Source organism: Camelus ferus, chromosome 5 (assembly GCF_009834535.1).
Source record: "Camelus ferus isolate YT-003-E chromosome 5, BCGSAC_Cfer_1.0, whole genome shotgun sequence".
Taxonomy (NCBI): Eukaryota; Metazoa; Chordata; class Mammalia; order Artiodactyla; family Camelidae; genus Camelus; species Camelus ferus.
Window position 1 is genome coordinate 79,151,323 of NC_045700.1, and position 27,320 is coordinate 79,178,642.

Consider the following 27,320-nt stretch of genomic DNA (forward strand, 5'->3'; position numbering starts at 1 on the left):
CTCGAGAATCTAGGTCTGCTGCCTGCTCGCTGAGGGGCCCGAGCAACTGGCTCCAGCACAGCACGTGTTAACCAAGGCCAAGGGACTTTACTGGGGCACAGATGCTGGCCCTCCTTCTAAAGCAAAAATTCTGTGTGAGAGCTCTGCCCACTTGGTTCTGTTGGCCCCTCCAACTCTGGCAGGTTCCAGGGAGCTCCCCACTTTGCAGGGAGCCACGGGGGAAGGAGTGCTCAGAGCTTTCAAGCCCCCTGTCCATGTGTGGCATCACCTTAATACGTCCCCTCTCCTGTGGAGTCTGACCCAGAGGCAGTTTTGCCTGACCCACCTGCCTCCTGACCTTCCATCTAAGCCACTCAGGAGAGGCAGAGGGACACCTGTGGCCTGTTCTGGGGGTGATAGGAGCTTCACTTCTTGAAGAAGAAGAAAAACAGGTCCCCCAAAGCAGACAGAGCCCCAGCCAGAGCATCTGGGCTGCACTGTTAGCTAGTGGCTGGCCACCCTGGAAGAACACTAATTCAGTTAATACTAGCTGCACTTCACAGATGAAGAAAAGGTCCCCAGAGGTGCCTGACCACCACCGCCGGGGCTAGGGCCCCTAACTCCAGCTCAGGACGTCTGCTCAGCCCTGAGTTATACCCTCCCCTGTGGGCGGATGCAGGGCGCATGCTTGGAGAGAGCCTGGAGGGCTTTGGGCACTGGTTGGATCTGCACTCTGTGGGTCACCAGTCCCCATGTGGATTTTCTTCTGTTCACTGTTGGGTGCTCCCACCGCCCGTCTCCTGTCCACTCAGCTGGGTAGCCGGTGGCTGCTGTTCTGGGTGGGGCGGCTGTGCTGGCTCTCCTAGCAAGTGCAGTGATTTTCAACGTGGCTAACATTTAAATAGACTAAGGCACTCAAAAAGAAAAAAAAAAATTCTCATGCCAATGCCCCACCATCAGAAATTCTGATCTGATTGGTCTGAAGTGGAGCCGAGGCAAAGTGTTTATTTATTTATTTATTTTTAAATTTTATGTATTTATTTATGAAGTACAACCAGTTACAATGTGTTGATTTCTGGTGTACAGCACAATGTCCCAGTTGTGCATATATGGTTCTAATGCAGAGCCAGCGATGAGGCAAGAAGAATGCTGGAGTTGGGACACCTGGGTTTGAATCCTGTCCAACCACTTACTGTATTCCATTGCCCTGGAGCTACATTATTGCCATCTCTGAACCTTAGTTTCCCTCATCTGTCTAATGGGAATTTCGCCTCAACAGGGCTGCCATTTGATATTACCCAGTTGATAACACGGTGATATCAACATGGGATGATGGATGTGAATGTGCTTTGAAAACTTTTGGAGTGTATAAAATGGGAGGGGTTATCATGGAGACACTGCTGGGGTCAGCCCTCGTGCCAGCCCCTCTGCCCCAGGGTTGCCAACTCACCTAGGTCCTTTCTGATAAGTTGGGTTCTAAACCCTCTGGAGAGGTAGAATTTAGGGGTGTGTGAGCAGCACTTCTGTTGCAGCTTTAGCTACAGGAACCACGCGGACTGATGTATAGCATGACCTAGAAACCTTTTCTGAGGGTGCATAATTGCACCCCATGGGGGAAGATGGTTGCCTGGGCTTGAGGATGTCAAGCCGATCGCTCATATTCTGGAACTGTGTCTTTAAATTTTAAAGACGGGCCGTTGACAAACACTGGGCTCTACTGCCACTGTGTGGCAATACCAGAAACTGCATCTAAATTTACACTGTGGGAGAGTCATTTGCTTAAGGGGCCCAGAATGACTCAACTGGGGATGCTTGTTGAACGAGCGAGCCACGAGACCTATCCTAGGCTGCCCGTTCTCACGCCCTCGGAATCTGGAGACACACCGCGGTAGTGACTGCATCCGTCAGATGTGTCTGGAGCACTAGTTACATCTGATGGGGGTAGTTGAGAGTATGGGCTTGGAGGTAAGGCAGTCTTGGAAAAGATTTAGAATGCTACTCCTTCTAACATGTGAATTTGAACACATTTCTAGTCTCTGAATTTCATTTATTTCATCTTTAAATATGGAGATAATTTCTCTTCCAAAGAACTGATTTGAGATGATAAAATCAGTTCTGTCATATACTAAGTGCTGCGTACATGAAGTTAGTATCCTATCCTAAGCTCAGTGTTAGGGCTTCAGGATGCGGAGATGAAAAAGATGGAGGTCCCTATCCTGAAAGGGCTGATATTCTCGTGGAGGGAAACAGCAACGTCACTCCATGATGACCATGGGTGTGATGGAGGTGTGCTCGGTGCGATTAGGAGGAATATTTGTGTCTCAGAGGGGGTGCAAAGATAGAGTTGCAAAGAGGAAGTAGGAATCTGGGGAAAGGAGAGGCATGTATGTGTGGCGGGGTTCAGACAGAGGGACCAGCTTGAGCTACACAATGAACCTGGATACCTGCCTGTGGTTGAGGCTCCCTGTGGTATGGGAGGTGTGAGTGGAGGAGAGCCTGCCAGGAGGGACCTTGGGTGTCTTGCTGAAGGATTTCAATTTTGGACCAAAAGCTCTCAAGAGTCAAGGAAGGAATTTAAGTAGCGGATGGCTACGGCTGGGTCTGTGCTGTGCTCACTGGAAAGTGACCTCTGACTGATGTCTAGCATGGAGGACGTGGGAGGGATGGAAGGTCCCAGCAGGAAGAGGCAGCAGTGATCCAGGTGAGAAGTGAGCACGGTCTGAACCAGGCAGGAGAGGTGGAGAGAAGGGACAGACTGGAGAGTTGTCGATGAGGTAGCTCATTCCTGGGACCTGGGGACTCATTAGACGTCAGGGGTAAAGAAGGGTCAGGCTTGGGCAGCTAGGTGGAGGGTGGAGCCATCCTCTGAGATGGCAAAGGGAGGAAAGAGATGAGGAGGAGGAGAGGGGAGATGGAGACGGAATAATTTAGGAGGGAAGATGATGAGTGCAAATTTTGTTCTTGTTTTTGAACTTGTGCTTTTAAGATACAGGACAAAGTAAGATAGGCAAAGAACTTGAGCTTACAGTACGAGTCCAGTTTTGGGCACACTGGACTTGAGTTGTCTGGGGGACACGGGGTGGAGAAGACGTCCTTGCCTTTCCCCACATCCTCATCCCGACATCCATCCAGTTTGTGAGCCAGTCCCATGGGCTCTACATACAAGACACTGTTCCTAGTCACCCCTCCACCTCCTCAGGGGCCCACGCAGCAGGATGGGGGATGGCTGATGGAGGAGGTGGTGGGGGCAGAGGCAAGCAGGGACAGTGGAGAAAGAGGGCTGTCGCTTGGAAACGGAGGAGGACTGATGGGAGCTGGCGGAGAACAGGACGGTGGTTTTGTGGCTGACTCCGTGGGGCTGGGATGGGAAGACAGGACGTTCTCCCAAGTGGGGCTTGGTTTTCTCTGACAGCGAGAAGGCAGTATGAGGGGCAGCATGAGAGTGTGTTGCTGACAGGCGGGGGACGTGGGAGGTTCCCCAGGCAGGGTCTGGAGCTTAGGATCCTGTGGTGGGGTCAGCCCACAGCATGCTGGACTTTCTCCTGCAGGGCTCAGTGGGGCTGTGTGGGAGCGACAAGGGGAGGTTCATCCAGGGCCAAGGGGCTGCAGGGCAGGCAAGACCTGGACGAGTAGATGGTAACAGTGGAGCCATGGGCTCCCGGCTCCCGAGGGAAGGAAACAGCCGGAGAGGGCTGATGAATGGAAAATCAGAATGAGGGAGACCAAAGACTCTCATTCTCCACTGAGTAAAACCCTCACCCCATTTCTTTCACTGTAATGGCTGTCTGTGATTTGAATCAGAGAGTGGGATCTTTGGACTTTCCATGCAGAACCCTTTAGGGTACCAAGGCTCAGAGTGTGGCTTCAGTGGATGGAGGTGAGACCATGGAGTTGAGAGTGTTTCTAAGAGTGTGGCCTCCGACCAGCTGTGACACCAAACGTGAGGGTGGGACACAAGCAGACCCCAGGCCCCAGCCCGGTCTTAAGGGGTCACAGGGCCCGGGGGGAAAGTGTGAGCAGTAAGGTGCTGTGGGTCCAATGATGAACTGTGCAAGGAGGGGCCGGACCAGGGGCCTGGCAGCCCGAAGCCAGGTCCTCAGTGACTTGGGTAGGTGAGCGGGGAGTTGGTAGGTGAGGGTTGTAGGGAGTCGGGGGCCTGGTGGAGTGGGCTGGGGGGTGGGAGGAGCCCTGAAGGAGGAGCAAAAGGAAGAAGAATCCTGGCTCGCATGGCTCCAGAGAGCATGTGGGTGACAGCAGGATGAACAGCTGCCAACGGCGAGGCCAGGAGACAGTTCCAGGGCAGGTGGTGCCCTGTGGGCTGCCCTGGACCAGCGTGGCCATCCTGCGCTCTACTCTTCCTGTTCCCCCATTCGCCATGCCCCGCTCAGCAGCCCTGCAGAGGAAAGTGGGGAAGGCCAGTCCGTCTCTGCGCCTCCTAGCGAGGCTGCCACGCGCTCTATCCCTGCTGTCACTGCCTGGCGCCGGCTGACCGGCTTCCTGCCTGCAAAGCTGTGCTCAGGCTGAGCAATCTCATGGACGAGCACTCAGAAGGACGTGTGCCCGGTGACAGGCCACCTACAGCCAGGTAGGGATGCCCCCAGTTACGCTGCTTGCCACTTGACTTGGACGGGGCAGGGCAATGGGGCTCGGGCTGGGCAGAGTGGAGATGTCCCAACTCCATCCCCCAGCCGTGCCTGCCGATGGAAGCCCCTGTCAGGGGTGTTGAGGGGGTCACACAAAGGACCATGCCCTGTTGTGGGCTTGCAGACGAAGATGGGGTCGCATGGAGGTCAGGAGAAGAGCCGGCAGGGAGTAGGGGCCTGGAGGAAGGAAGGGCAGACGGCAGGACACTGTGGGAACTGTGCTCTTTAAGCCACTGGAGGGTTGAAATCAGTCACTAGCCATTTCCTAACTCTCCTCTTCACCGGGCAGAAACAGTGGTGGGGGCTGGGTAGGAGCTAGAGGTTCCCAGGAGCTAAGAGCTTGTGCAGCTCTGGAATGAGTGACTGAGGAACATTCTAGCAACGCCTTCCTTAAAATCCTCTCCGAGAAGAGACCCATCATTTGCTTAAGAGTCGATGGAGATCATTTTCTTTGACAGCAGGAGCTCGGATTCAATGGTAATAATGATGACAGTCGTAGTGATAACAGGAGCTGAACATGGGTGCTGACTCGCCCTCCTAAGCACGTTGTGAATGTGAGCTCATCGCAAGGATTTTGAAGAGATGGAGAAAAGGGTACCCAACTTTTGGGCGGGAGCGTGGGACAGGGGGCCCCCTGGAGGGAGCAGACCCCAGTCCTGCCTCCACCTGGTCCTGTCTCCTTCCCTCTGGAGTGTGCCCTCTCTTACCCTTCACCTACCGTCCTTGGGCCCTTGGAGGAAGCTGACGCAGGCTAACTGAATGCATAACTTTATTAAATAAATGCTTTGTCATGACAGAAGACAAAGATCAAGGAGTAACATAAATTATAAGTTGAATAAATAGTATACAGCAATCTTCACTTTTTTAATAAAACGTGAGATCCTCTGGGGTTTTTTTGTTTTGTTTTTTTATTTCCTTAGGTACAAAATGCTAAACAGGAGGCGAGCTCTTCCACATTCGGGTGATTTTTTTTTCCCCCGCGTTTTCTTTTCTTTTTTTTCCACAAACAGGTTTTGTTTGTTGGTTTATTATTTTTTTAATCCTTTTCACCAGTAAAGATTATGAGCATTTATTTAAAAAATAAAAGTCGAAAACAACAACAAAAAAAGAGAGAATAGCATTATGGTATGTATGTCTGTCAGACTATAAAGAACTACGTAATACGTGCTGTGGTTATTGCAGGTTAAACAAACAAACAAACAAACCGGTAGGCAACTCGGAATCTGAAGGAATCCTGTCTGACAACTGTCTATCCGTGTGGGCTACTGTGTGATGGTGGTGGTGGTGGTGGATCTGGGACTCAGGCTGATGGCCGGGGACCAGAGGTGGGGTGAACGGGTGCAGCAGCTGAACCCCCTCACCTCCCCTTTTCCCCGTCCAAAACGAGTGAAAGAGAGGAGGCCAGAGTCTGTGGAAATGACTACACTATATACTCCATTAGCAAACCAAGAAAGTACGCTTAAAAAAAGACACCAAAAACCTAAGAGAAAAAAGAAGTGGAGAAAAGTGCAAAGTAATTCTTGCACTTTAGTGGTTTTAAAAATAAAGACAGTACAACACCCAGGTTGCTGGCTGGTAACGTCCGTTCCCTTGTCCCACCACTTCTTAAAACTTAGCCTCCTTTCTCTTGGAAGCCAAACAGATCCTCTCCGAGACCAGAGGGTAGCTTCTCCTCGGCTCACTCCTTTCTGAAATTCCCATCTGAGCTGCAGCCCCCTTGGGGACTGCAGATGGAGCAGGGGACACTGCCCCACTTGGGTAGCCCTATGGCTGCTGATGAGCTGGGTGATGGGAGAGTGGTGGTCCAGGCCCATCTCCCCAGAGGAGGTTGGCCCTGCTGGGTTACCATGGAGACCACTGAGGTGGTGATGGGAAAATGGACAAGGGGTCAGGAAGAGGGACTGACTACACAGGGCCCCCCACCCTCCCCCGTGCGGGGGCTGAATGTCTCCAGGCCTCTCTGTCCAGGCCTGGCTGTCTGAGAAACTTTCAAGTCTCTTCCTTCGCAGACGCCCTGCATTCCCTGGTGGGTAGCTCAGCTCTGCGGGAAGGAGGATCAGTCCTGGCAAGGCGTCCCTCCATCACCTGGCAGCAGTGGGGGATAAGAGGTCTCCACTGCCAGAGTGAGGTGAGTCAAAGGGGGTTGGGCAGAGGCCTCCTGTTGGGGTGACAGGGCAACGTTTAGACTTGAGGCCACAGGAAACCCGGAGCCTAAGGCCCTCTAGGTGAGCAGACGGTGGCCAACAGGCAGCCTGGAGTCAAGAGGATCCCTGCTCAGGACTTCACAGCTGGCAGCATGCGACACCTGCCTTCCCCCTACCCTGCCCGGGGGAGGTCCACCTTCCTCAATGACTCCCTCCTCATGGGCTTCCCACTCTGGGCTCAGGCCAGACCTTCCTCTGTCCTGAAGGTCCAGCATCCTCTAGGGAGTGGCCAGCTGACCAGAATCCACTCTCCCCACCCCCCTGCAAGAACTAGAGACTCACAGGTTTGGGTGAGTTGGCATGAGATCTGGAGACCTGGAGAGATGCGTGGCATTAAACCAGGCCATAGTCCCCTACGTTATGGCTGACAGCAAAGAGCCCATGGGAGGAGCAGAGGCCCATTCAAAGTCCAGTAAACAGGGGCGCCCCCTCTCAGGAACCAGGAGCCAGGTCCTGGCCTTGGGAGGGATGGGGTGGGGTACGCAATTCCTGGCTCAGTCTTTTCTTAGGGGGCATGGCACCCCAGTATCCACCTGGCAGATCCCAGTTAGAGGACTGCTCAAGGTCCAAAGAAAGAACAGGCAGAAAGAAGAGTAAAGTGGGAAGGCTGACGATACTGGCCCAAGACACTGAAATGTGAGCCGGGGGTTTGGGGACAGTTGTGCAGAGAGATGGGGCACACTGACACAGAAGCACAAGTCAGTCCTTACGGCTTCCATCCATCCCCATCAGGCCCTTTGTCCTCTGAAGATTGACCACCTTTCCCATCCCAGCCGACTGTCTTGTCCGGGAGAGCCGGAGACGTCCCCCAAGTTCAGAGCTGCAGGCTTTCCACCTGCTGAAATGTTTTCGCTCTTCAGCTGTCCCTCTTCTTTGCCCCAAGTTCGCTTCTGGAGTGGTTTCCATGGTGTCATGCCAACAGGAGAGTGGAGAGATGTATGTTCACAGCAAGAAAGGGTCTCCTTTGCCACATCCAAGCCCCCTTTCCTGGCCAGCAATGTCCATCCTCAGAGGACAGTCCCAGGACCGCCCACGTGCTGGGGGAGTCAGTGAACAATAGGGTTTTTCTTGGTTCGGAATCTGGCCTCCAAACGACAGTACCCCCAAAGCATCCATTCCCCGGCTGTCCTGGGCCTTTCTGCTATCCTCCACCCCAGGAAGGAAGCCAGAACTGGCCAGAGAGGATGAACAGCTTGGAAGACTCTCCGGCCTCAGTCCCCCATTGCAGGGTGAAGGTGGGCACTGGAGCACACAGGTTTGTCCCTTCAAAAGCCCAGCCAGTCTCTCTGGATCTTTGTTTCCATACAGCTGCTACAGTCTAGAAACCACCTAAAGTAACCCACCTTCCCTGGCTCAAAGGCCTGGATTAAGCTCATTTCTCTCTTACAATCTGTTCCCCCTAAACTCTCCTTCCTCTTAAATCCCAGAGGGCTTAGAAGGGACCCAGGGAAGTTTCTCTTCGTTTTGTCCCCTTTTCTGTCACTTTGCTCCAAAGCTAGAACGGGACAGTCAGCCTCCTGTCCCTCCAGCCCTCTGCCCCTCCCTCCATCTGCTCTGGCCTGCACAATCACTTTGACTGTTTCCTCATCTCTATCTTTTCCATCCTTATTTCAGTCTGTCTCCTGCTCTGCCAGCATGAAGGCTGAGAGAGGTTTTCCAAATGCAGGCTCTGTCCAGATGACACGAAAAGGCTGGGCAGGACTAGTGGGTCAAATGGACCTGTTGGGTTCATTCGGTTTAGGGCCCAAAAAAAGTGACTTCCTGAGGGTCTAAAGGTGAATGGGGTGTCCTGGGGAGCAGGGTGAGTGCACCACTGGGTGTGTTCATTGACCTGGCTTGTTGGTACAAATGAACACACGTGCACGTGGGACATCACATACACACAAAAATCCAACACTGTGTCCCACAAAGGGTTGAGTTTGCTGCTTATGGGAGATGGGCAAAACTGATATTATGGGTTGTGTTAGAAGGATTGAGTTTTCTTGGTTTTCCCAGAATAAGGATGCTCTTCAATGCCCCCATAGAAACTACTTGGAGAAGTTAATGCAAATTGACAGAAAGGAAGGAATAAAGGAAAAAAAAAAATAAAGAAAATAGATTTATATGCCTATATATGACTATATGGAGCCTTGTAGATAAATACAAGCCCACTTTTCTTTCTTTCTTTTTTTTTTTTTAAGCCTATCCTCCCCCATAGAGGCTGTGCGAGTTGGGAGTTAGAGGCAATGAAGGGCTGAAACCACAGGCTTCATTCAGCATGTCGTTGTTTTAGCCACCCTGGAAGAACATGTCTTTCCACTATTGGGGTGTGGCGTGATTTCTCAAAGTTTGCCCCTGGGAGTGAAATATGCATGTATACTTAATATTCACGCATCTTCTTAGGAACACCTACTTATCTAATATCACTTGGTTGTGAATTTGCTCTGTGTTGAGAGGAATGGAATGCAGTTTAGTGTTTGTAAATTGGGGGCAGATAGAACAGAGTGCTGGGGTGGGAGGAGAGGAAGGACAGGGATTGAGCCGTGCAAGCTGCTGGCTGCAGGAGGAGACAGATCCAGGAGAGGCAATGACACCTGTTGTCTTTTCCCTTCTCCCCCCTGCGACCCATCCAGACTGGGCAAACTCCAAGGCTGCCATCACATGCTACACCTTGGGCCACACCTTCTAACGCCCAAATGGCTCCCCAGCTCGGGCCAGGGCTGGGTGTAAGGATGGATGCTTCTGGCCCATGTTCTGCTTTTCCTTCTTGTAACTATTCACCGTTCCCTCTCTTACACACGTATGCTTCCCTCCCTTCTCTTTCTCTTGCTCCTCCTCTCTTGCCCTCCCTGTTCATTCAACTTGCCTCAAAAAGAAAACCTTTTTTTTTTAAGGGGGGGTCTTCTTAGCTTTTTGCATCTCCATTGTTGCCGTTTTCAAAGTTGAGACCTTGCGAGAGATTCCGAGGTCCTCAGTTTCCTCAAATAGATAGATATATGCTTTTTTTTTTCCCTTAAATGAGATGAAATGAGTGGCATCCTGGGGTGGAGGGAGGTGCTGGCTGGAGTCAGGGCTAGGGGTAGGATGGGGTGAGGGAAGGATGGGGAGGGGACGCATCACTCAACGTTGCTGCTGTCGAAGGTGTGGCACTGAAAGTCCCCGTCGACATACTCCATGCCTGGCAGCTTCATTCCGTACTTGTCCACGCACCAGCAGATGCCACGTTTGCGGCCACGGGAAGGCTTGCACTGGGGTGGGAGAGTGACAGGAAGTGAGGACGGCCGTACCCTGAGGCTCTGCTTCTACCTGGCCCTACGTCTCCCCCTGTCCCCCAAGACAGACCCTCACACCCAGAGAGCTGAGGGAGCTGTACCCAACCCTTGGGGTTCTGGTGTCCACGCTGCCCCAGAGGACCTGGGGAAAAGTCCTAATTTAGGCAGTCTGCCCTTGGCTAGCTCCTACAACTTTTTTTTTTCATGTCACCCATTCAGGGTCCTCCAACTTGGTATTCTCCAGAGAGCTACGTGACCCGATAATGGCAATTATAATAATAGGAGGCGTCACTGGTGTAGCTGCATCAGGTCCCAGACACCACTTAGCACTTACTGTATCCTGCGTACTGCTCTAAGTGCTTTCCCAAGCTGAATCCATTATTCCTCATAATCACGTGAGAATAATAGGTACAGTTATTCTCCATTTTAATGAGAAACTGGAGGCAGCAACATTAACTAACTGGGGTAAAAGAACACAATTCGTAAGCAGGGGAACCAAGGACTGACCCAAAGCCTTCTGGCTCTTGGCTTCTAACTGAGATGAGGGGTGCCCTAATGGAGCATCAGAGTCACCTGGAAGGGAACTTGTTACAAATGCAAAGTTCCCAGAGTTCACCCCATCAGAAACTCTGGGGTGGGGCCCAGCAGTCAGTGTTTTAACAAGCCCTTGGGGTGATGCTGGTGCCCTGGGAGGTCTAAGAATTACTGCCCTAAGGCCATGTGTACTCCTTAACAGGCTAATAGTACCAGTTAACCAGCAGTAGGGATGCCCAAAGGGTAGTCTGGTTGTGAATGGGACACAAAATGATTTCAGGTGGTATGCAGTGAGAATACAGAGTCATACATGTGTATATTTATGTGTATATCAGAAAGTAACATGCACAAAGTGCGATGCGATGCGGTGATAGAAATAGAAACTTTCCTTTTTAAATGATTTCGTGTACATGAGGCGAGTCATTAAAATGTCAGTAGACTCTAGTGTAGGAGGGAACAGGGAACATCATGATTGTCACATGTGCCAGGAGATGGGAGGTTTGGGACACACTGTGGTTAATGACAGAAACCCAGGCATTCAGAGGTAGGGGTTTTGGGCAAGTGCTATTCCAGGAGCCCCCTGAACTTGGGGCATGGGATGGGACGTACCTGCTTTCTCTTGTAGAATCCTTTGCGGTCACAGTTGGGCAGGTAAACGGCGCGGGGCACCATGCGCGGGCTGGCTTTGAGCTCCTGCAGGGAAGCCTCCATGTGCCTGCGGCAGGGTCCCTGTGTGCGAATGGGAGGGGTGAGAGGTACGGTAGGACCCGAGCAAGCGCCTGGACTTGCAGAATGGGGTGTGGGAACTGAAGGGTCTGTGTGGAGAGTCACTACTTTTCGTTCCCATAAGTTGCTACTCAAGGTCTTCCTCTGTCTCACCTGCTGTGCCCCCTGAGGGTACAAAGTGCTGCCACGCATGCTCGTTTAGACGCGAGGCAAGGTCAAAAGCTAGGATGGTGGCAGAAGCTGCGGGATACGGGTGCAGGGGGAGATGGGAAGAGAATCCTTGAGGCTCACCTGCTCCGATTCCTGTCTTATCTCAGGTGCAGAGATGACCCGGGGGTGGGCAGTGTTCTCAGCTCCCCCTACGAACTTGGACTGGGTCAGCTTCTTTCTGCGGTCCTTCTTCACAGCCTCAGCCTTCAGCTCAGAGATGCGGGTGTGCTTGGGCCGGAAGATCTTGGGCGAGTAGGTCTCCTCCGCCATCTCGGAGGTGGTTGGCTCCTCGTGCTCGCGGGAATCTCTCTCTGCAGGGAGATGGGGGCGGAGGATCAGCCTCTGTGGTCTGAGACACCACCGTGCAGAGCCCAAGGCTTGAAGGTTTGGGATGAGGAGACGGGCTGTCTGTTTTCCTGAGCTTACCAAACCGGGGAAAGCAGGGAAATAAGAACCAGAGCATAAGTTAACACTCGTGTAAGTGGTGGAAATTCCAGTAGGGTGAATCTGGGGAGACTTCATGGAGTAGGAGAATGTAGGAAAAGTCAAGCCGATACAGGAGAGGAAGTTGCACAAGAGGGAGAGGACAGTCTGGGGATGGGGGAGAACAGTCTGGGGATGTTAAGGTGGAGGGAGAGGGCTGTTTAGTTCTTTTTTTTTTTTTTTTAACTTTTTTTTAATTGATTTATAATCATTTTACAATGTTGTGTCAAATTCCAGTGTAGAGCACAGTTTTTCAGTTATACATGAACATATATATATTCGTTGTCACATTTTTTTCTCTATGAGCTACCATAAGATCTTGTATGTATTTCCCTGTGCCAGGAGAGGGCTGTTTAAGGGCTTGTTTGCCTGGGGGCTGGCTAAGCAGATGGGGTAGTGGCTGGAGGTGGGGCTGCAATATAAGAACACGATCTGGAGACCTAGGCTGTCTGAGAGACATAGGGGATGGCCAGCACGTGGAGAAAGGCCAAGTCCATCCTCTCGTGAGGTCTTGGTGCTTCCGGAATGCTGGAACTGGGATCTATCTGGACTTGGGGAACTGAAGGTAGGCGGGCCCTGGGGAGTCTGGACTAGCAGGGTGATGGGGGCCATCGTGAAGAGCAGGAGGAGGAGACCTGGAGAGCCAGAAATGTGGGGTCTGGAGGGAAGTAGTGCCGGTGGGTTGGGGGGACATGGAAGCCCATGCTTCGTGCTCGGAGCTGGCTCTATGCTCTGTGTCCTGGAGTCTGGGACACAGCTCCAGGCCAAGAGGGGCAGACAGCTGGCTGGGCTGGAGCAGTTATATATAGCAGTGACTTGGTGACAGTCTATACTTAGCTGACTTATGACCTTTAAAGAACTAGGACTTTGTTCGTTTATTTGTTGATCTATTAATTCTACCTCCCTGGCCTTTTCTTGGTCCACAGATTTCCATGAAATTCCCATCTCACAGGCACCCTTTTCTGGGTCCCCACCCCTCCTCTCAGCTCCTTGACCACACCAGCCTTGGAAGACCCAAGGTGGGAGGTCTCAGATGGCTCTTCCCACGTGGGCAAAGTGTGGCCAGGATGCCATGGCAAGAGCAGGTGCAGTGCAGGCGGGGGCAGGGAGCCCTGTCTTCTCTGCCCTCTTTAGTATTCAAATTGTAGAAAAAGAAAATAGGCTTTTGGGGGTGACCCTGAATAACTCAGATGGGGTGAAGGAAAACCCTATTCTCCACCTACGCCACTGTCACTGGGTTCCCCAGGAGCCACGATGACAAGGCATTGGGATGGGAAATAGAAGGAGAGGAGTCCAAGGAGATGTGGATGAAGGATGATGCAGGGAGAGAGCAGCTTGGTGAGAAGATGAAGTTTTGTGTCCCCAGGGCAGGAGCTCCCAGCCCCTGGGGAAGTTCCAGATGTATGATAAGGGAGGTGTATGGAGACCTGGCCTAACCTGGTTAGGACGGCAGGGCTCTGGTAGGGAAGTCCCCTGCCATGAAGAAGCCTCCAGCGGTTTGCCGTGTTCAGAGTGGTTAGTTGATTTGGGTACTTATCCATGGAGAGGAAGGGAAGTGGTCCCTAGAGAAGGTGATGGGGAGAAGGCAAATGGCAAAGCAGTGGGCAGGCTGTCCCTGAACAAAATTCCACACCAGGATCCCTGTCCCCACTTCCAGCCTTTCACTCCCTCTTCCCCCCAGGTCCTGAGTTGGTGCTCTGACACACTGTCAAACTTGCTGGGATGAGGAGTCAGGATGGTGCTGTGCCTAATTGGTGGGATGACGCCTTCTAGCTAACAGAGTGATGTTTTGGCGATGTTTCTCTTGGTTGTGGGATGAGCTAGAACGGGGATGGGATGCAGGGCGGAGCAAGCCGATCACTACAAACTGAAAGGCGAGAGCTCTGTTACCTAGTAACTCAGGCCCAAACTCAAGACCCAGGCCTGGGGGAAGGGGGTGAGGAGAGGAAAAGCTAACATGGCCCGGAGGGCTGCTGAGCCCATCTTACTGAGTGACTTGCCACTTCACGCAACCTTGCTGGGCATCATCAAGCATTCTGATCCTCAAAAAGCACTTGAGCTTTTGGGTAGTGGGGAGGACCATGGAAAGGCTGGGAGCATTCTAGGGGTGCATGGCCACACCCCTTCCTGCAATCAAGCTTGTAACCAGATGCAGGGAGCAGAAGAGGGTGAGAGGGCCAGATGCTGACCAGTGCATGGAAGAAAGGTGAGCATCTTCTTTGAGGGTGCTCTGGCCTGGCCTGAAGGGCTGGCAAGCTGTCCTCAGGGGCACCTGTGGAGCTGGCCTCCAGGAGTTGCCCCTTCATCAGGAGAGATCTGAGGAAGCTGCTTACCTCCAGTGACTGGCTGTACCAGCTCCTGGAATCCCTCCAGTAGACCATCTAGTCCATTCCCCTGGGTCCAGGCAAAAACAAGAATATGCGCCCATCCCCATGGCGCTCTTTCTAGTTCTTAAAGATACCTGGAATGGGGGGTGCCATCCACTCTCCTCTGGCCACCCATTTTTGGGTCCCCCTCTCCCTGTGGTCAGAGGTTGTCACCATCTAGACGCTGTTGCACATTATCTCTCTCTCTTTTTCTCCCTTTTTTAAACTTTAATTGTGGTATGATTCCTGTACAACAAACTACACATATTTCAGATGTACACTTTGATGAATTTTGATAGATGTATACACTAATGAAGCCACTACCACAATTAAGATAGCTAACACTTCCATCACTCCCCAAGAGGTGTTGCACCTTCTCTTACAGAGCTTCTCTCTCTGGCCTGGGGGGTTGTGGAAGCCTGTTGGAAGTCTCCTGGCCCTCTGCTCATCAACAGCTCTCCTCTTCACATTTTAGGACTTTTTCTGAGAAGTGCTGTGGGCTGCCCTTAACCTTGAGTTCCCCTTCTGGGGAAGAGGATGGGGCTGTTACAGTGGTTGGAGAAACTTTGGGGCAATTTACTTGGACCTCTTAGTCTTGTCTCTGAAAGTGTTAGCCTTGGGACCAAGCAAGGATGGTACTAGGCCACACATTGTAGATTCCCGTACCTTCTTGAAGGAGCTCAAGATGTTTTTGCAAATCCTCTCTCCTTCCCGTGGCCTCACCAAGGCAGGGTTCCTGAGGGCATACCCTCCCCAGTTTGCAGGCTCTTTGCCTCTTTCTGAAGGGCAGGCTTAAAGTTTTGATGTGCCTCCCAGTTTTTGGTGCCACTTAACATCATGGGACCTATTACTTAGGCAATGGGAGAGTCGAGTATCAAAGATACTAATCAGGGTCTTGTGGTCACCTGTAGGCTCCAGAGAGACAGTGGAAACTTGGAGCAGAGCCACGAAAATGAAAGGTCTGGAAAGTAAGACCCGAGCTGGAATGCCAGAGCCAACTAGCCCTGCTCAGCTGCTTTGTGGCCGAGTCATAACTAGGCTTTCAATTTTGGAAGGGTGTAACTTTATATAAAACAAGAAAGCACAAGTAGGCTGGCAGCTTCTGAGCTGTTTTATCAAAACAAAATGGACCAAGGTTGCAGAAGGGATTTAGGTGGGATATAAAGGAGGACTTCCTGGTGAAGTTGCCACACACCTGAATCTAATCTAGGGAATTTAGTGCAGTGTGTTTCAGAGCCCTGTCGACCAGCAGGGGTCAATACCTCCACATGGCCAGTAGATGGCGGAGGAGACTGATGGCCACAGAACGTGTCCAGGATGCTTCGTTGCAGGGACTGTAAGCAATTTTAAAATCTGGAATGGTGTGTGCCTTCCTCTTATACTTCTCTGACAACCACCCCAATCCTCCCCTCTCTGTGTGTCTGCAGCATGCATTTAAAGGATCAGAGAGACGGACAAATGAGGACCAGAAAGGACCCACATGAGTCCAGGATGGAGAAAGCAGGTGTAGGAGGGGGGACAAGGCTTACCTGTACACAACCCCTTGATATTTTTTTAAATCTGTAACTGAAACATAATCAAGGAACAAAGGAAAACAGATCTAGGACCTCCTGCTATCTCTAGATGTCATTTTGAAAGGATTCTGCAGAGGGTGGACAAGGGCATATTCGACATTGTTCCCTCCTCTGGGAGCAGGGCCCTTTAATCCCTTGGTCTATCCGAAGACTAAGGAAGCAAGGGCTCTCCTATTGTCCTGGTATTTATCTCTGGGCTGCATTTTGATTCTGCTCCGTTCTACCCCCAAGTCCTGCCAGCTGGCTCTCTGATGACCCCAGCCCCTGCCATGTTAGGTGGCCAACTCAGTTTCTCCCTGATTCATGATGGGCTGCCCCTGAGGCATGCCCCCTGGTGACATGAAAATCTGCTTGAAGATTATGTCACCCTCATGTCCCAGCGAACCCAGCTGCTGTGGACCCAAGGGCATCCTGGGGTAGGCACTGCTAGTCACAGCACAAGTGCCAATGCATCCTCCCTACCCAGGCTCCACCACTGTCTGCAACCCCGCCCTCTCGCGGCTGCTGCTCCCTTGCTGGAACAGGATGATTTAGAAGCAGGCACAGGCACGTGCTCTTAAGGACCGTTCTCATTCCACCTGCTCCCTAGTCCCAGTGATGGGTGGTCCAGTCCTTTTGCTTCTTGAAATCTAACCTTCCATCCTGGGGCTCTTGGTCCTGCGCTGGCACCACAAACAGCCTGGCGCCAGCCTGCTGGTAGTTTCCCATTCTATCTTGACCTCATAGTCAAACATAAGAGAAAACGGGTGGCCCAGATGTTGCAACTTTGCTTAAAGAAAATGAGGCGTACTCGGGACTCACAGCTCAGAAGAATGTAGGGCTTGGCCAGGCCACCTGGCCCTGGGGAGGGGAAAATTCTCTTTTTCTAGCCAGAGCACAAGAGTCTCTCTACAAGGAGTGAAAAGGGGAGCTGGGTTTCCACGGGCTCCCATTCTAGCTCCCCCTGTGGAATTCCAGTAAACTTCTTAAAGGAAGAACTTGGTCATTGATCTTTGTCTCCCTGGCACATGGGCTTCAATAAATAATCTTTAAATGGAGAGATGTGTGAATCTGCTCACAAGAAAAAGAGAAGTAGGTCTAGGAGCGGTTCTGTAATATAAGCTGGGGCACGTTAGAGCTCAGTGGATGCCTTAAGGGGTCATGTCACGCATACCCCTGCCTTTAAGCACAGTAACTGCCACAGGGAACCAGGAGGTGGGGAGATAAGCCTCACAAGAGTGGGAAGAAGTAGGGGCACCCTGGATTTCCTGGGCTTCTTTGATCTAAGACTGTGCTGTCCAGTACAGTAGCCACTGGCCACATGTGCCTATTTGAATGGATAAGTATTAAATCAAATTACAAATTCAGCTTCTCAGTTGCTTCAGCCACATTTCAGGGGCTCAATAGCCATATGTGGCCGGTGGCTACTGTGTTGGACAGCACCGATGCAGAACATTTCCATCGCTGCAGAAAACCCTACAGGACAGCTCCTCTGAGGACACTGGTCTGTGTCTGGGTAAGGCTGGATGCTTCGTGCCTCCTCCCCACTTTGCCCTGGTTCCTAGTCAACTTGTAGCCTCCTGCTCTTTGCCACAACATGAGGCTTATGCGAAAATGATGACTCAGCTGCTCACTGTTTAAAAAAATGTAAGACATGTCTCAGTCTCCTGAAGTTCAACCGTTTCCCAGCTGCAGATACCAAGAGACTCAATTACACTGTGTGTATGCCTTTGCATAAAGAAAAGGGGGACAAGGGCCGTAGGGACGGCGTGGAACCTTCCGGGGAAGCTCCAGCATCTCTGCTCCTCCCCATAGCATCTTTGACCAGTGTCTTCCCTGCCCCAGTCTCTCTTGGAAGACTCTGTTTTCTTTTCCTCTGTGGTAACAGATGTGCATGTTCTGGGCTCTTCTTAGCCTGAATTATGAGCTGAGAAGGAAAGGAGCGCTGACGTTCCAAGAGAAAAAGAGATTAAAACAACTGTTATCCTAAGGAACAGTTGCAAGAAGGGAGGAGTTGCAAAAGGACACTGGAGGGGAGTCTTGCTGACTTGAGGTGAGTGGCAGAGGCAGGGAGCAGATTCAGAGAGTCGGAGACTGGACAACAAGAGTGATGAGCTTACCCCACTGAGCTCCTTTACAGCCCCCAGCCCATTTCAGGCCAGGAGAACCAACAGCAAAGTTGGCCATCGTAGGTATGTAACATCTCTGTCCTGAGCAGAGAAGTAAAGACACCATATAGCAAAGCAGATAAATAGAATCAGGAACCAGACTGCCAGCGCTTAACCTGCAGTCACCCTTCCTGGAGGGAAGATGGGGCTCAATAAGTCTTGGTGCAGACGTGCTTTGACCTCTCTTAGTCTCTTCCTCACCTCTCCTTGTCTTAGTTTCCTCATCTGGGCTACTGGGAGGATGACAATAGGCCCCTCTCTACAGGGTCATGTGGTAATGAACTCTCAGCACAGGTCTCTGTGTTTGTAGATCTCTGTTGCTTCTAGCCTCCCTTGTTTCAATCATCAACTAAAAATCTGGTTGCTGTGATACACAGTTGACAGGTGTCTACTCATAGACCACAAGATCTAAGGCTCTTCAGTCTGCAGAAGGGTCTGTTGGGAAGCGATGGCTCTGCCCTGGTCTTCCCAGGTAAGAGGGGCTTTGCACAAATGCTTCTGCAAACCAGTTCCCACTTAGAGAACTCAGCCTGGGAGTTCGTCCCTTGTCTAATCCCATTCCCTCATGCTACATTAAGGCACGAAATCTCGTTCCCTAAAGATGGAGAGAAAAAGTGACCCACCACTCTGCTCAGTGCAGATGTGGTAAGTGTCAAGTTGGTGACTTCTCCTCAGAATGAAAAGCTGGGGTCCCACTCACACATCTTCCACTGTAAAGGAAGGATTCTCCTCATTTTCCCTCCTTGGGGCCAAACTAGGATGCAGGATCGTGACTCAGGGATCTCTTGATCCCTGGGAGGCACCTGGTGATAAAGTTACAAGTAAGAAATACACTTATGCACAGCTCCCAAGGTGAGTATCTCCAGCCAGGTCCCTCTAGACTTGGGGAAGGTGGAGCATGCTCATTAGAAGCACCTGTATCCTTTCTCTATACATACCCAACACCAGGCACGAGGTGGGCAGCAGCCTCTGAATGGGGGGAGGGGAGCTGAGGAGAGGGAGGAAGTGAGGGGCCATTTCTCTGACCTAGCCACACTCCCACGCCTGACTCATCACAACCCGTTCGGAACAGCACTGTTGATTAGCCACATTTCCTGAAAAGTCCGGCATGACCAGAAGGGGGCAGCAGGGAGCAGACGGTTTGAATTCTTTCTTTTTCTCCCTGGCCCCCCTGAGAGACTTGACAGGAGTCAAACAAGGGAGTCTGTCCTGTGTGACACTTATAGTTCAGACTCTTTTCCTCCTTAAGTGTTTTGGAGCAGGAGGAGAGAGAGTGGAGACAGCAGTTCCCTCCTCAGTTATGGGATGGGCTCACTGGTGGCCACTGTCCAATAAGGTGGCCACTAGCCACATGTGGCTTTTGACACTTGAAATGTGGCTAGTGGAACTGAATTTTAAAACTTATTTCATTTAAATTAATTCAAGTTAAAAAAAACAAAACCAAAAACAATACCCGATTTGGTTATTGGAAAACTTCTGAGTATGTTTGGGACAACTTGGGTATATGAGTCTACTTTTTCAACTGTGAATCTTATGAAATCTAAAAATACAGATTATGTATTTCCAATGAAAATTTGGTGTCTGAACTGAGATGTGCTATAAATGTAAAATACACCTCAGATTTCAATGACTTAATATGAAAGAATGTAAAATATCTCATTATAATTGTTTATTTTGAGTGTAAGAATTATAATTTATTGGATATAGTGAATTAAAATATGCAATTAAAATTAATTTCACCTGTTTCTTTTTACCTTTTAAAAAAGTGTGGCTTTAAGAAAGTTTGAAATTACTTACATGTGGCTTGTGTTATATCTCAATTGGACAGTGCTCTTCTAAAGGGTCTTTAATGAGTCATCTTCACTGAAGTGACAGGGAAACTGGGGAGCATGCCTAGTAGAGCTGTGATGGTGCAATCTAAACAGTTCACATGAAGCATCTGTGCAAACCAGCAGAGGTCACGTGAAGCTGGTTCTGAGTGCAAATTCAGTCTGGGTCTTGCTTCAGGATTTGGCAAAGGAAGGGGATGATCTCTGATGGTTTAGGCTGAGAGATCAAAAATAAGGTAACCTATTTATTTTATTTTATTTTATTTTATCTTATTTTATTAATTTTATGTTCCTCAGGCATGAAACAGCTCTGGCCACCAGTCCAGGCATCAAGCTAGGATGAACAAAGGGCTGGACATCTTCTTTGCCCCTGACTGATATAAGAGCAATGCCACCAATCAGGTGTCTCTTTGCCCATTGCCAGGGGGGTTCCTATTTATTTTAAAACTCCCCTAGGGCTCACCTGGTGGTCTAACCTATAGGGAAGAGAGCCTTATCTTATCTGCCTCCTTCTTAGGAATCCCTTGTGGGAGGAGCTGCCACAGCCTCCAAGATGTATGAGGATGACTCCCGGCAATTCCTCAGACCAACCTGAGGCCCCCAGCTGCAATCTGGAGGTCTTCCTCTCCTCTCCTCCTGAAAGAGCTCAGACCCACCTGAATGTTAAAAAGCCCTGCGACCCTCTCGCTTTCTTCCTTAACAACTTTTGTGGCATGCAGTTTTCTCTTTTCTTCTGATGCACAAATCCCCCAGCACTCCCTCATCCCGCCTTGACCTGAGCTCAGCTCTCAGCATCCTGCCACCCAGCTCCACGGAAGCCCTCGCCAGTGGGGGCTGGTTGCCATGGGCAGCCAGATACTTCTGTGCTGTGTGCTCGTACAGACTGCAGACCGCTGCCCAGCCAATGGGCAGGGAGGGCCTGCCTGCCCCCCCACCCCCCACATCAGCAGAGTTCCCTGTCTTTCAGGAAATGAGGTCTGGCACATGGACCGTCTGGGCTGGACACCACCCCTTTCCACCCTCCTTGCCCCCGTCTGTCACCAAACCACTGGTCTAAGCCAGAGGGACTGGGAATAAAGAAGTGCTGCACTCTCCACCTTGGGGCCACTTCCTTCCCTCAAACGGAGCGCCCCCCAGCTCTGAGCTCTGACCTCACCTTCACAAACACTGCTATGGGATGACAGCATTGGCGGTGTTTGTCAAAGGCTTTATTGCAGATTAGACGAGGCCCAGGCCAGGGCCCTAGTGCCTAAGGAAGAAAGATGGAGGTAATGGAATGGAGGCTTAGACTCAACAGGGTTCTAAGACTGAGATGGAATGCTGGCTCTGCCTCTAACCCTGCCCCTAATTCTGGGCTAATGACTCGCACTTTGGGCTTCAGCGTCCTCATCTGTAAATGATGGCCCCGACTGCCCCGTGCCACGATCACCGTGGGTCCCTTCCAGCTGTTGCATTCTTTGGCCAATACCCAGACAATTCCTGGAGAGACGCGAGGGCCAAGCTAAGCTGAGTGGCCAGGCAGGAAAGGCCACTTCAACTCTCATAGAGATTTCCAGTCACTGCTCTGAATTCATATTTAAGAAGAAGGAAAAAAAAAAAAAGACATCATAACAGAAATCATGGAAAGAAATAGAGCTGGAAACAAGCGTGGGGATTCTCTGGAGCAGGAACTTAGAACTGGCTTTTCTGTTTACTTGCTTCTTTATTTTTGCAAGTATGTAATAAATCTTATTGTTTTGGAAAGCATATATCCAGATTAAAACTGAAGGATGGTCTCTAGCTTGCAACTTTTGGACTGACCATGGTAGAAAAAACTGCAAAACACAAACTCAGACCAAATGCTACCAAACTGCTTCCATGTCTTTCTGGGCAACCATTCTTAGCCCTCTTCACTTATGCTTCCAGGGGGACCTCATTGGTACCCGGTCTATTTACAGTGCTCTTCCAATTTCTGGAGGCAATGGGCCTGGAAAGTGGTGGTCCCTTCTTCAAAATCTTATTTTCCATACATTAAATAACTCAAAGCTTCAAAGATATTGCTCAGGTACAAAGTAAAAACTTTAGACAACAAAAAATCACCTTCCTTTCCTGCTAGCTCCTCCCCCTCCCCTCCACTCCCCACCCCTTAAGGGGAGCACAGCTTCTGTTGGGATTCCTGCTCCCATGCCCTTTGTTGCAACCCTCCCGGTGACCTCTGGCTCCTAGGTCAGCCCGGCCCTCCCTCTGCAGCTGCAAGCCCACCTGCCGGCTCAGATCCAGCCCCAGCCCCGGGGCTGTCGCACAGCTGCTCAGACTAAAACTCAAGCCCTCAGGGGATGCCGCGGAGCTGGGGGGTGGAGAAGGGGTTGGGAGGGGAGGGAGTGGTAAGAAATGGGGGGAAAGAAGAGAAATGGGAAGAAAATGAGCTCTCACTGTGGTCAACAGGGCTTGTTCTTCCAGTCGGAGCTGACACAGCAGAAAGAGGAGAAGGGAGGGGAGGGGGAAGGCAAGAAAAGTCAAGATAAAAGCACCCTCTCTTGTCTTCCCAGCTTCCAGTTTGGTTGGTTCGGGCCATGGCCAGCCTCCCAAAGACTTGTTTCAAAGGGAGGGGATACGGGTGGGAAAGGAATCTGGCTCCTTGAGTTTTTCCATGATCTTGCTCAACCCAGACACAAATTTGGCCAATAAACCTAACTCTGGAACTTGACTTCAACATGGCACTTGGACCAGGCTGGGAGTGGAAGCCAGGGCGATGGAGGGCCAAACCCCTCAAAGAAGCAAAAGCTGAATTCATTTTTATTTAGGTAATTTTTTTTTTCTTTCCCAGAAGCATATTTTCTGTTCTTCCTCTCTTATTTCTCAATGACAGAACTGAAACCCAGAACCCACTTCTCTCTGTATCCCAAACTTCATGTCTCACAGGCACAAGAGAGATCTTCCAGACCTAGGCAAGTATGCAGGCCAGTAAAGCCACAAGGCTCCTTCTCCAAACAATGCCCAGAGCAAAGCCCGGTCCTTCCTTGACTCGACCCAGCGCACCCATATTTATTGAGCTTGTCCCAATAAATAACTCCTGTCTCCCGCCTCCCTCCAGCCTCACACACACTGCCCTCTGTTTCTGTATCTATCTTTGCCTCCGAACTGGCCAAAATAAAATGCAAGGCCCGAGCGCTCCCAGCACCGAGCTCCCGGGCGGACTCCTCCCGTTGCTCAGCAACGTGCCTAGCAAAACACCAGTCCCCGCCCGCCCTCCACTCTTCCTCCCAGAAGCTTTGGCTGCCTGCCATCTCGCCCTCCTCAGCTCCCCATTTCTGATTCCAGAAATGCAAGGATTTTTTTTTTTGGTTGAAAAAAATCTAATTTTTTAACCTCCTTCAATACATACATATATGTGTGTGTGTGTGTGTATATACACACACACACATATGTGTATACACATACATATATCATCTATGTCTGTATCTAAATCTATACGGCAACTGCGGGAGGGCCAAATGCAAGTTTGCACTGCTGAAATTGGTAAGGAGAAGTGGTGGTGGTGGGGTCTGGGGGCAGCAATTTTGGTCAAAGGAGCCGACACTCTCCTCCCTCTCTCTGCTCATTTCCTCTAAGTACTGTCGCTACACCATCTTCAACTTTTGGGGGACCCACCCAGCGGCTCTCGAGCTGAAAGGCTCTAGCCAGGAGCGCCAACCCCCTTCCCATCTGTCCAGGAGGAAGACGTCAACCCCGGCCACGGGTCAAGGGCAGTCATCCTGCAGTGAGTCCGGCACCTGTCTTAGACAAGGGCGGAGTCTTCGAGAGTGTCTAGGATGGGGGTGGAGGCGGGGTGGGAAGTCTGCTCGGTGTTGGCCCAGAGGCATCGTGAAGATGTGAGCTGAGGAAGGGCCTGCGGAGAAATCTAAAGGATATCTTGCTTGGGATAAAAGCCCGTTGGGGTATGTGTGTGTGTGTGTGTGTGTGTGTGTGTGTGTGTGTGAACTGGAAAGCTGGATGTGCCAATTTGCTCTCCCAGCAACTGCGCGCGCGCGCACCCTCCACACCAACCACATCATACCAACCACACGGTAGGGCAAATAAAAGTGGGGCCAGAATGCGGCTGAGCGATACCTTGCATACTTTCGATGTGACCGGATAGTTACCCAGCGCGCTCGCTTCCAAGCCAGGAAATCGATTCATACCTTTTTCCCTGGTGCTAAGCTTTTCCAAATCCACATCCCACAAGATGAAGGCGGGCGGGACCGCCTTTGAAAAGTGGCTCTTAATAAAAATAACTTCACAAACCAGTCTCTGGGCCCTCCGGGGCCTGCACACTGCCCTCAGTCCCTTTTTGCAGGCTGTAATCTGGAGAAAGTCTACCTCTTGTAAAGATGGAGGGGCGGCCGCCTGATGCAGGGAAACCTGCAGGGTTTGCGGGGATCCAGGCTGAACCCAGGCTGAAAAGCTCTCCTGCCTCTTCTCAAGTGCCACTGCACTCTTTTCCTGCATTATTGTGTCTGTAGTTTGCAGTTAAGAAAACTAGTGTTTGGGATGCTTGTAATGGAAGGGGATGGGGGAAGAAGGCCATTGTCCCAGTAAGAAACTACGACACAGAATAAACATTGTTTTGCCAAGTCTTAACCCCTTTGGGAGAGGATCAGTAACAAGGCTGACGTCTCAGAACCCAGACGTTTTGTGTATAGTTCATGAAACTTAAAAAAAAAATTAAGATCAGGTAACTTTCCAAAAGGACACCCAGTCTAAGGGGGGGGCAGAATTGTTCTCATTGAACAAGTTAGCTCTGTCAACCTTTTAAAACCTAAGCTCCAGGCACTGAGAATTTGGGGGCGGGGCAACCAGGGGGCGGGGCTACTTGGAGGCAGAGGGGAGGCTCCGGGTGCTTGGCTTTTTCGTCTCCGCCCCCTTGATTTTGCATTCTGCGTTTCCAGGGCCCCTCTTGCATTTATACCACACCCACTTGTGATCCGGTTTGAGAGACTGAGGGGCGAGGAGTGGGGGCGGATTAGCACTGGCGGGGAAGCTATGATGTCTGAATTTCACATCCCTCTGGCCTCTAAACCCTATTCCTTCCTTTCTTCCTAGGTGAAATCTGAATTGGGGTAGAGGAAAAAGAATTAGATTCAGGGACGAACACCCAGCTCAGGAACGCCAAACCCTTCCTTCCGATCCCTTTCCCCCACTCCTCCCCGCCGCCGCCCAGCTTGCTGAAAGTAATCTTTCCCTCCCAGGGAGGAAAAAAGGTATTTTGAATTTTAGAGTGTTTTACAACCTACCACAATCAACCAGATCAAGTCAAGAGCAGTGGGCGTGCACGTGGGAGGGGCATCAAAGCCCCCACCCAAAAGGCATAGCTACCAAGGGTGCGTGCGTGCTTATGTGTGCATGTGAGTGCGTGTGTGTGTGGCGGGGTAGCAGAATAGAAACGTCAAGGAGGGGCTGGTAGGGGAAGTAGGGGGCTGGGAGGGACAAAGGTGAAATTAGCACAGAAGACCGGTAACGCCTCTCTCCAGGTCCCTAGTTGAAGCAATATTTTAATAAAAGAGATCTTTTTTTACAAGTTCAGAAAAAAAGAAAAGAAAAGAAAAGAAAAGAAAAACCCACAACAAAATAGGTGGATGGCGGGTGGTGGAGGAAGGAGTTGGTAATGTAACGTGCACACTTTCGGACTGGAGACTGACTACCTGGGGATTTGGACCTAGAGACCGAACAGGCGCTCAAAGTCGGTATTCAGTCGAGGGGGGAGGAGTGGGGTGGAGGAGGTGGGGGCAGGGGCGAGGAGAAGGAGCGAAAACCCGGCTAGACAGCAGCCCCAGGTAGCAGGATCCGCCAGGGCTCCAATTCCGAGGTGCAAGGACCCTCCCCGCCATCCTCCCGAGCTGCGCCCCGGCTCTAAGCCACTTGCTGGGCAGAGCGCGCGGGGCCAGCATGTCCCGTGTCCCCCGCCCGTGCGCCGTGGAACTGCCTAGCACACCGAGCGCGCTCACCGATCTTGGCTTGCTCGCGGTAGCTCTTTTCGTTGAGGCAGACCCCGCGGCCGTGCAGCAGGGCGTGCAGAGGCTTCTCCTCGTCCTGCCGGGGGAGGCAGCGCAGCCCCTGGGCGCAGCGTTCAGTGTAGACGCCGCACGACTGCCCCTCGGCCAGGGCGCAGGTCATGCAGCAGCCGCAGCCCGGTTCTTTGACCAGCTCGCAGCCTAGGGGGCTGGGGGGGCACATGGAGAGGGCTTTCTCGTCGCAGGGCTCGCAGTGCACGAAGGAGCCCAGGCCCTGGGCCGGTCCCGCACAGGCGGCCAGCAGCAGGAGGACCGCGGTGAGCACCATCTTCTCCGACTCTCCCCCTTTACCTGGGGCGGGGCAGGAGAGCGAGAGTGCAGGGAGAAAGGGGCCAAAAAGGCGCGCGGAGAAAAAAAAATTTCTTTTAAATTTCCGGCAGGTAGAGCAGGTGCCCTCCCCCAATTGCAAAATGTAGGGAGCGACGGATGGCTGGGGCGCCTGCAAGCAAGTCCCAACTGCAAAGATTACAGACTTGCAACAGGTAGGGGTGGGGGGGAGGCGGAGAGCAGCGCCAGGTGCACGCAGAGGGATTGGAGGCCGGAGAAACAAATCCCCAAGCCCGACCGGGTCAGAACTGCGAGGGGGCTGGGGGGAGCCAAAAATTGTTCACCCTCAAACAACCACAAGAATAATGAGTTAGGAGGCTGTGGAGGAGAGGGTGTAGGGGGAGAAAAATGGATTTGTCTTCAAAATTTTTGTTTAAAATCTCAAAGTGCACCCCACTCTTTTCTAACCCTCAGCTGCCCGCAGCGCGCGGCTGCCGCGGAAGCAGGTAAGAGGTGGCGGCTGCAGCCGCGAGGGTGGAGGAAAATGTTGAAATCAAGAAATTAAAAAAAAAAAAAAAAAAAAAAACACCAAACCCCTAACACCTCTTTACTCCCACTTTTCTCCTAAGCACCTCTTCGAAATTCGCAGGTTCTGCATGAAGCCCGAAGAAGGGTGCAAACGGAGGAGGGGGTAATAAAAAGGAGGGGAAAAAAAAAAAAAGGAAAAACCCACACCGCTTTGCAGCTCTTTCCTAGCTCTTTTTCTCCGGCAGAAGTTTCCAAAGAGACTACGGGCTCCGGTGGAGCAGGCGCTTTTAAATAGACGGCCCCTGGCTGCCAGCCAGTTTGTAGCTGCAATTTGAGCTCCCCAACACCCAACCCAGGCAAGGATGCCAAGGAGTACAAACTCACACGGGGTGGGGGTGGGGAGAGGCCTTCTAGACACACGGGGGCTCCCCTTCTCTGCTGAACAGCGCCCTCCTCTACCCAGAATGGAAGAAAGGGGCACGGGGTGGGGGTGGGGGGTCGCACTGCGGCTGCCGAGAGGGGGGAGGAGGTGGGGGGGGCGAGTGGAAGA

General features: G+C 51.5%; 1 protein-coding gene, 1 long non-coding RNA gene and 1 other non-coding gene across 4 annotated transcripts; 1 reads left to right on the plus strand and 2 right to left on the minus strand.

The window, feature by feature from the left end:
- Positions 1 to 8,812: 8,812 nt before the first annotated feature.
- IGFBP5 (insulin like growth factor binding protein 5) lies at positions 8,813 to 27,035 on the minus strand. Of its 2 annotated transcripts, none has more exons than XM_032480193.1 (4): positions 25,910 to 27,035; positions 11,629 to 11,963; positions 11,221 to 11,340; positions 8,813 to 10,053 (listed from the first exon to the last, which is right to left on the minus strand). In XM_032480193.1, the coding sequence occupies exons 1-4, from the start codon at positions 26,241 to 26,243 to the stop codon at positions 9,922 to 9,924; spliced, it is 921 nt and encodes a 306-aa protein (XP_032336084.1). In that variant the 5' UTR covers positions 26,244 to 27,035; the 3' UTR covers positions 8,813 to 9,921. The 2 variants fall into 2 exon arrangements, with proteins under 2 accessions (XP_032336084.1, XP_032336085.1); XM_032480194.1 differs by having other exon boundaries at positions 8,949 to 10,053; positions 11,629 to 11,858; positions 25,910 to 27,032.
- On the plus strand, positions 12,457 to 21,725 carry LOC106729881. Its single transcript, XR_001366299.2, has 3 exons — positions 12,457 to 12,595; positions 20,244 to 20,348; positions 20,464 to 21,725. It is a non-coding gene; the product is annotated as an uncharacterized LOC106729881 (long non-coding RNA).
- On the minus strand, positions 20,231 to 20,375 carry LOC116663903. The gene has a single exon (XR_004320266.1). It is a non-coding gene; the product is annotated as a small nucleolar RNA SNORA48 (small nucleolar RNA).
- Positions 27,036 to 27,320: the final 285 nt, after the last annotated feature.